General features: G+C 39.4%; 1 protein-coding gene and 1 pseudogene across 2 annotated transcripts in view; one reads left to right on the top strand and one right to left on the bottom strand.

Annotated features, from left to right (window-relative positions):
- The window catches only part of LOC129095268 (cilia- and flagella-associated protein 251-like), a 3,694-nt pseudogene extending 3,271 nt beyond the window's left edge, over nt 1-423 (bottom strand).
- Nucleotides 1-10,000, top strand: part of lpar2b (lysophosphatidic acid receptor 2b) — a 19,191-nt gene that overhangs the window by 1,006 nt on the left and 8,185 nt on the right. For both annotated transcript variants that reach the window (XM_054605018.1, XM_054605019.1), the window contains exon 2: nt 8,885-9,269. In XM_054605018.1, the coding sequence (XP_054460993.1) occupies nt 9,014-9,269 (256 nt within the window). In that variant the 5' untranslated portion in view covers nt 8,885-9,013. The remainder of the gene's footprint in view (nt 1-8,884; nt 9,270-10,000) is intronic.

Here is a 10,000-nt window from a genome sequence, read left to right as displayed (position 1 = left end):
CTTGTTCTTGTTCTGGTTCTTGTTCTTGTTCTTGTTCTTGTTCTGGTTCTGGTTCTTGTTCTTTCTGGTTCTGGTTCTTGTTCTTGTTCTTGTTCTGGTTCTTGTTCTTGTTCTGGTTCTGGTTCTGGTTCTGTTCTTGTTCTGGTTCTGGTTCTTGTTCTGGTTCTGGTTCTTGTTCTGGTTCTTGTTCTTGTTCGAGGCTCCTCAGAGGAGAGGACCCCCCAGTGAGACCTCAGTCCGGGTCCCCTCTCGGACCCGTCCGGCCTCCGGTCCACATGACCCCTACAGTCCGGTGTCAGAGGTCACCGGAGTGTTTTCTGCTTTCCTGCCCGGTGTTGTGCTGTTTCTGGTTAGCTGTGCTATCTGATGCCCTCCGTGGAGAGCAGCCTGTTTGTCCTTGAGGAGGTCATCCTGTTTACTCATGTGGACTTTAAACACGGCTTCATGTCTTTATCGTTTAAAAAATACAAATATATTCAGTTTACTGTGTTTAAAAACAGAATCTGGAAGATCTACTTTCTTTGTGTTTTGTGCTTTTAATCACTCTTAAGTTAGAATAGTTGGAGATTAATTTATGAGTGAATCTATGAGCCGTCACTGCTGCCTTCAGAGTCTTTACAGATGTTACTCTCCAGATGTCTTATGAAACAGATATCGTCCTCCAGGTGTTTGTCCTCTTCTTTATACGCAGAGTTCAAGGTCACTAACACGGATTGTTTTTGAAAACTATAGAAGGTTGAACCTTTAATAACTCCTGTTACTTTGTATCTGTGTGGACGTGTTTGAGAAGTGAAGATGTCTCAGAGTCTTCCTCACTGAGACGTCTGAATATTTATTATAAAAAGACTCCAAATCAGCGTCTCCTCATGTTGTAAAGTGACATCAAACAGTCGTCCGTTCACATGTAGTTTATAACACGGCACCAAATATCAGATATGGAGAAATAGATGAATAATTATCTATTGCTTTAATATCACCGGCCAAAGAATGAGCTCACTGAGCATGCTCAGAGTCCTCCTCTCTGGTACTTCACCTCATTCTTGTGTGGACAGAGATATTTTGTGAAACAAAGGTTTGGACAGATTTATGTTTTTAAACGTAGAGTAGAATATCTGTTTGAAATAATATCTGTATACGCTCAAGCCGGGGCCTAAAACCCCAAAGTATTGAATGAACATTGACCTCAAACAAAGTGAAGCAGCTCGTCTTCACATCTGAGAAGATGGAGAACATTTGTGAGTTTGGTTGATAAAAGATGAACCCGTGTTGGACACAGTTGATTTTGCTGATGAAGACGAGTTCTAAAGACATCATTTACTAAACCTGTTTGTAGATGTGATGTGAAACTCCCCCGATACAGTCTGAAGTACTGGGTCAGGTATCGGTGAGTCCACGAGTCCATCATCAACAACACTAGCCATCAGATCTCTACTGAGCATGTGCAGCTCTCAGCAGAGATGAAGTCGCTTTAGCTGCTTTCATCGTCGGCTCCAGGAAAAAATAGCATTTCTTTCTGTTCTTATTTTCTAGTAGGGCGAGAACGCTGTCTTAAAGGACCAGGGGCCAGCATCTAAGTGGCTTTGTTAACAGAAATGTCAACAAATATTCATAACTTTTGTGTTTTGAATCTTCCGGCAGACGGCGCCGACTCCACCTGTTGAAAAGTTTGAATACGTTCAGTTCATTATTAAACTGTGGTGGCCGTGAATGTGGCTGAAACCATCACTGAACTTGTGCTTCAGATTTTCTAATTTAAAAAAAAAAGGGAACTTATTGTAGAATGTTGATCGAACAGCTGAATCTGATTTAAAACAAACAACTCGTTTTCTTATTCTTCTCCAGGCCTTTGTTGCCGTCAGGTGTTTTAAGAAAGAGAACAAGTGGATCTCTTTTGTCCACAATGATGGCCTGTGGTTATTGATGAATCAATGAATCGACTATCAAATGATTCACCAACTATTTCGACAATCAAATAACCAGTTTCAATTCAGTTAAAAGTGAATTTGTTTTTGTTTCTTTACTCTTCTGTGACATTAAATATATATGAATATCTTTGAGTTGCAGACAAAACAAAGACATTTAAAGATTTAAAGAATAATGATTATAAAGAAAATTATCATTATTTGCGGCCCTGCTCTGCATGCGTCTATGATTAAAGAGCTGAAGTAAATCGATATGCAGATGACACCTGGTTGTTCACACCAGCATCACGTCCACTGAGAGCAGCTGAACAGGAAGTAGAGCTCAACCACCTCCTCTGCTGCAGCAACGCTTTGACTCACTGATTTGTGTGGATGTTTCCTGTTGCATTCAGGCTCTACTTTCAGAGGCAGCAGGAGCAGGAGGAGGAGGAGGAGGAGGAGGAGGAGAGAGAGACTCGGGTGTGGCTGCTCTACTAATGACCGGTTTGCATTCAGACTGTTGTTTACTGATTCAGATCCGTTCATTCACACACAAACAGACAGGCGATGTTTCAAAACACTCAGTCAAACAGATGCTTCCTCTCTGAGCCAACGGAGAACCAGCCCCTCAGAGAACTTTGTGTTTGACTCCTTTTAAGGAAATGCTCCTCTTAGACATGCGTTTACTCTCCTGGAGTCCATCAGACCTCTAAAGGTGATGATCTTTGTGTCAGTTCTGTTTCTCATCTTACATTATGATGCGTTCAGGCTCTGTTCAATTAAAATGAGTATTGAGTGAAGGTTAATTATAACGTTATCATGATGTGTTCACATGTAATCTGTAAAATGTAGTTTTGGTGATAAACTAGAATAAATCCAGTAGTTTGAAGGAGATGTTTTCACATTAATATAAAATAGATATATAGATAGGTTCTCTTTAGTTTCATCGGTTACAAAGTGTATCAGGGTTCTATGTGCTCGACTATTAGCCACTAACTGGTATTTTGGTGTTCTTTTAGCTCTGCTTTGGTCTCCACTGGTTCTTGAGGTTAACATGTTTGTCTCCTGCTCGTCTCTGACGTTGTCAGTCTGCAGGCGGATCAGTAGTTTCCAGCTCCTGGTTTCTTGTTGTTGTGGTTCCACTTCCTGTGTTAGAAGCTGCAAGTGTTTGAGAAAAGAAAACTCAAAGGCTGTCTGTTTCCATTTATCTGAGTCGAATGATTAATGTGTGTCGGAAATGACTGAAGGTGACATGAATGATAACGGAGATGTTTGTCCACATATTGACAAATTATTTCCGATCGTTGAGCCGTGAGACTCTGGTCCTCACTGTTGATGAACTGAACGTCAGCCAGCGTCCTCAAATTCCGATTCTGAGCTTTTAGAAGTTTACTGTCACGATATTTTAAATGTAGTGTCTTGTTCAGACCATCATTGAAAACAAGAGAAATATATTATAATATTGTAATCAGAGTGATGGACAGATTGAAAAACATATTTAAATGAAATACTTGACAAATAGTTTTTGTTCACATTTTACTAAGAACTTAAGTGAGTCAGACTTTCTGGCTGATTTTACTTTTTAGTGTGACGTAATGTGGTGTTTCTAACCGCTGAATCAGTGATCAGAGGAGCGTCGGGCTGAAGGGAGGAAGTGGGGCGTCTGTTCTGAGCTCAAAGACGGACTGTAGTTCAAGGCCGCCGTCAAAAAGTCCTTTTTTCTTAGAAAAGTCCCTAGCTGAGGGAAAGGACCTGAAGTATCTGAGTGGCCGCCATGATAGGAGCTGTTTGAATCCTCTAAATTCAAACAGCTCCTATCATGCCTAGGAAGCACTGGACCTTCCTTTACCAGAAGAGATTCACAATTCATTGTGGCGAAATCATTGAAAGTGACGCACCATGAAAACAAACAATATGCTGATCTTTAGGTTTAACAGTTATTTTTATACAGTCATAAACTGAGGAGATTAATGTTGATGAATATGATTAAACATATTGACAACCATTTAATGTCATTGTATATGTATTATTTACTTCTAACATGTAACAACTAAGTAAAAAACAAAACAAGGTTATGAAATAAAGTACAGTAAATACATCAAACTGTCAGTGAACAAATTCTAATTTTCAATAAAAAGAAGCATCAGTAAAAGAACAAGTTAGCCATTTGATAGATTATTAAACTGTTCAAAATATAACCAAATGGTTGATTCTACATTAATGCACAGATGAAATGTTGATATTGATCAGTTTAATTGATATTGATCATGAGTGAATAGTCAGTTTTCTACTGAAGCAGTGTTGATCATCAGTGTTACATCAGCAGGAATGAAGGAGCTCCAGTTTATGTGAAGCAGCGAGTTATGAAGCCTGCATATTTTAGTTTGGATGTTTGTAGTCCTTCTTAATTGTAGTTTCTTCACGGCAGAGCTACGGCAGAGCTACGGCAGTGACGTCCCCTGTTGCATCATAATTACTTAGTTTAGTGAAAGTATAACTTAAGTTAGTAACTTTTTGACTTTGCCACTGCAGCTTGAGTCTCAGACGAGGACTCACTTCCTCTCTGCTCACCACACAGAGAAGAGCTGCACTGTTCAGTCACACACGCACACATACACACTATTATTATTAATTATGATACATTTTTTTCTTCTTTATTATTAATATCATTATTGATATGATTAGCATTATCATTACTATTAGTATTAGCATTCGTATTATGGTGATGATTACATTATCATTTTATTATTATGACCATTGTAGTTATTATTCTGCATATTCATATGGTATTTTTTGCACAATACTTATTATAATAATTTTATTTGGGGTGTTATTATTATTATTATTATTCATATTCATATTGTATAATTATCATCACCACTATTATTATTATGATTATTGCCATCATTTTTGTTATTCATACTATTATTATTATTAATATTATGTGATATTGTTATTAATATTATCATAAACATCATCATCATTATTATTATTATTTTCCCCCCATTATTATCGTTTTTATCATGATAAATATCTGATCCCTCCTGTTCACTGGAGTCTTGTTCTTCCTCCTCTGTGTTTGGTTGTTTCCTCTCCATCGTCTCCACATTCTTCTCTTTGTGGTTTTGGTCTCCGTCCTGGTGGAGCAGCTCACTGAGGCCTCCTCCCTCCTGTGTGTGTGTTTGGATTGAGATTGAGTTACATAGCTGGATTGTGAAATAGCGAGGTGTGTCTCTTCTGTTTCCGTTGAACGCGTCGTCGTCCTGCTGTCTCTCTCAGGAAAACAGGAGGAAGTTAAGGAGCGCTGGGGCTCCAAACGCACCATGTTTACCCTCAACACAGGATCAGAGGCTGAGCTTTGCAATGGTGACATCACAGTTAGTGATCCTGTCGGGGCGTGTCGGTCTTGATCAATGGCTGCTCCTCTCTGCACCAACCTGTTTTATGACGGTGGATGAAATTAAAAGATTTTACAGAAGAAAGTCAAAGAGAATCATTAATAGTCCTGAAATATCTGTTTGAGGATTATAAATCAAGTAGGGCAAGGGGGAATCACCTGGGGCCGGTATTTCAAAATGATCCGACAGGATTAATCCACCTGGATTGGATTAAATCCTGATCAGATCCTAAAAACGGGTATTTCAAAGCAAATCTGATCCTGAAGATTCAGATTCAGATTTGGCAATCCAATCCTGCCTTTGATCCGGATTAAAAGCTGCTGTTGAGTATTTCAAAACTTAAGTGGGAAATCTGGATCAGTTTGATCCTAAAAATCAGGATCACCCTGATCCCACCTCAGAGGTGGATTTGAGGGAGATTACATGTTAAGATTTGAACAGTTGAAGTGTAACTGCTCCCAAAGTTCTTTGTTTAATACAACTAAGCTTCACTGCTGTTTGATCAATGTTTATTTCCTTTTCACGTTCCTTTTTTTTTTCTGCAAACATGCACGCTGTTCACTGCAATGCTTTAACAAATCGGCGTCAGAAGTGCAACACAGAATAAACATTACACTACTGCGTGTAAGTGACATTACAAACTCCAATTAACAAGGAATTATGAAGGAAAAACAATCAACAATCAAATGTTTTTATTCACATGCATTCAGCACACACACTTAATTTTCATAGCCAAAGCTCAAAAAGTAATGCCATTTGGAGCAAGTCTGTGCAAGTCTCTTCCCACAGACATCTGTAAAGAAAATCTAATATTAAGGTTTTAGGGCTGTCCCCTTTGTTAACAACTGTTTCCTAAAAAGATATGTACAACACATTTTAAAATCTACACACAATGCCTTGCGAGTGAATGCATTCAAATGGACTGTGGACCGCGACATACAGACGCTAGCCTATTTACTAGCTTGTTAGCTCCTTAACACAGGAGTCAATGGAGCAGCGTTAGCTCGCATTAGCGCGAACTCTGCTTAATTAGAGATCGCCGAGCTCTTCTTTCAACTTTGTGCTGATTTACATAATTGGTTAACTCAATATAATGATTGCCTTTCATCTAGTCTGAGGACGCATCAACACTGGCTAAGATTATACTTTAATTCAGAGACAATAGTTGAGCTAGCTTCTCCTTTTTCTGTAAAATGTTGGCTCCATTTCCTGTTTCTTGTCTGTGATCCAGGGGGCGGGACGGATTTGGACATCCCAATCTGCCGGTATCAGGATCACTCTGATCCAATCCAGCAAAGTTTTGAAATACCGGGATAGATCAGGTTGATCCGTGGCTGAGGACAGGGGGATTTGGTTATCCGGATCATTCTGATCTGGATTACAAGTTTTGAAATACCGGCCCCAGAGGATCCACAATACGATGTTATCACGATACTTAAGTCACGATACGATGTTATCACAATACGATGTTATCACAATACGATGTTATCACGATACTTAAGTCACGATACTTAAGTCACGATACGATGTTATCACGATACTTAAGTCACGATACGATGTTATCACGATACGATGTTATCACGATACAATGTTATCACTATACAATGTTATCACGATACTTAAGTCACGATACGATGTTATCACGATACGATGTTATCACGATACGATGTTATCACGATACAATGTTATCACGATACAATGTTATCACGATACTTAAGTCACGATACGATATTATCACGTTACAATGTTATCACAATACAATGTTATCACAATACTTAAGTCACGATACTTAAGTCATGATACTTAAGTCACTATACAATGTTATCACAATACGATGTTATCACGATACTTAAGTCACGATACTTAAGTCACGATACGATGTTATCACGATACAATGTTATCACGATACTTGAGTCACGATACGATGTTATCACGATACTTAAGTCACGATACGATGTTATCACGATACGATGTTATCACTATACAATGTTATCACTATACAATGTTATCACGATACGATGTTATCACTATACAATGTTATCACGATACGATGTTATCACGATACAATGTTATCACGATACAATGTTATCACGATACTTAAGTCACGATACGATGTTATCACGTTACAATGTTATCACAATACAATGTTATCACGATACTTAAGTCACGATACTTAAGTCACGATACTTAAGTCACTATACAATGTTATCACAATACGATGTTATCACGATACTTAAGTCACGATACTTAAGTCACGATACGATGTTATCACGATACGATGTTATCACTATACAATGTTATCACGATACTTGAGTCACGATACGATGTTATCACGATACTTAAGTCACGATACGATGTTATCACGATACGATGTTATCACGATACGATGTTATCACGATACGATGTTATCACGATACAATGTTATCACGATACGATGTTATCACTATACAATGTTATCACTATACAATGTTATCACAATACAATGTTATCACTATACAATGTTATCACAATACAATGTTATCACGATACTTAAGTCACGATACGATGTTATCACGATACAATGTTATCACTATACAATGTTATCACTATACTTAAGTCACGAAACGATGTTATCACTATACGATGTTATCACAATACGATGTTATCACGATACTTAAGTCACGATACGATGTTATCCGATGCAATGTTATCACGATACGATGTTATCCGATGCGATGTTATCACGATACGATGTTATCACGATGCAATGTTATCACGATACTTAGGTCACAATAAGATATCACAATAATTAAGCCATGATAAGATATCATCATGATACTTAGGTCACGATATGATATCATCACGATACTCACAATACGAAATGATTACAATACCTAAGTCACAATACATTATTATTGTGGGACTTCAATCACGATAGGATATAAACACGATGCTTTAGTCACGATACCATATTATCATATGATGTGATCACGTGCCTAAGTCACGATACGATATTATCACACTAGTGCAATTTCTTACCTCATTTCAACTGTGAATTAAGCAGTTTTCAGTCAGTTCATCTTTTTCTAATTGCCCTATAGCCTCTAATTCCTTTTATTTTGTTTGTTTTTCACAGTGGTGATTAAAAATAATATGTGATCTGGAGATCGTTGATGCTTTATAGACGCTGGTTGGATAATAAAACACTGAACAACAAATCTGTGTTTAAATCGGCAGAAGAGCTAGTAACATTATAAAGGAACGAAGAAGTATGGAGGATCGGTTGAGTTACATTGTGGTGCGTTCAAGCTCCAATTTGTAATAATGAGAATTGGATGTAGTTTTGGCGAAAGATCTTATTTGTTTGAAGGAGATGTTTTCACATTAATATCGGCCACAAAAAAATGGGATCGAGGATCTCTTAAAGTTTTCTTTTGTGTTGATCAGATCCGCGACTCTAAACCATGATACGATCTGAAACCTTGAGTTTGACGATCTGTTGAAACTTTTCACAATGTTTATATTCCAATAAATGTGTTTTATTGATTCGTCTTCAGATGGACTCGTTGTCTCGATGTCTTTAACTGACACTAGATGTTTCCACAGATTGAAGATCCAGGCTGAATCCCTCTGATGGCGTGCCGATCTCCTCCCCACCAGAGAGGCTGAGTCTGAATAGCGCCCTAGACCGTCCTCTTAGTGCTTCCTGTCTGCAGCCCCACTCTGATCCTCAACATGGACACGGAGACCGAGGACACCGCAGGATGCTACTACAACCGCACCGTCAAGTTCTTCTACCATCAGAGTGGCAAGAACATTAGCGACCACTGGCGCAGCCGCGACTATGTGGTCGTCACCCTGGGCATGACGGTCTGCTTCATCGTCATCTTCTCCAACCTCCTGGTCATCGGCGCCATTTTGAAGAACCGACGCTTTCACTTCCCCATCTACTACCTGCTGGGTAACCTGGCAGTGGCGGACCTCTTCTCAGGTACGACGGCTTTACTACATGTGGTGCTACAAATGATCCGAACAAACATCCAACCCTGTTACTTTAGATCAGGGTTTAGTGCTGCTACAGTTCAGGCTGAGACACAATGTTCAGGGTCTTTGAGAAGCTGATAAAAGGTCTGAATTGGCTCAATCATTAAACAATCATTTTAATTGGTATCTTTAAAAGTTACTCCAAGGAATTCTATCTTTGTGTTGGTTTTGGCGGTCCCTGTGGACTAAAGTGGTACTGTCTCAGAGAACCAGAGTCCCTTTAGAAAACCTCATTTTGCTGCAGCAGGGTCTGACAGTCTGACCCGCTCAGTCCTGGTTCTGCAGAATGGTGTCGGTGTTGGCTCCCAGAGAGGAGAAGCTCTGCTCCTGGAGGAGGAGGAGGAGGAGGAGGAAGAGGAGGAGGAGATGCTGCTGCTGCCGGGAGCTGAGCTCTCCTCCTCACTCCGAAGCTCCGACTGCAGGTCGAAGACTGCGGTGAAGCCGGATCTGGGTCTGTCCACAGTGGACCGGTCTCTGCTAGAATCTGAGCTGAAGGAGTTTCTGGTGGACCTTCATGATTTCATCTGGTTTCTCCAGAATCCGACCCGGTGGCTCCGATGACGAGCTTTAAGAATAACTTTATAGAAACAGACGATCTTCTCTCTGATGGTCCTTTTACTGGTGGAGGTCTATAGAGGATCAGGACTAAACTGAGACTGGATCAGGACCAGATAAAAG

This window comes from Anoplopoma fimbria, chromosome 9, assembly GCF_027596085.1.
Source record: "Anoplopoma fimbria isolate UVic2021 breed Golden Eagle Sablefish chromosome 9, Afim_UVic_2022, whole genome shotgun sequence".
Taxonomy (NCBI): Eukaryota; Metazoa; Chordata; class Actinopteri; order Perciformes; family Anoplopomatidae; genus Anoplopoma; species Anoplopoma fimbria.
This window is presented reverse-complemented; position numbering and strand designations above follow the sequence as displayed.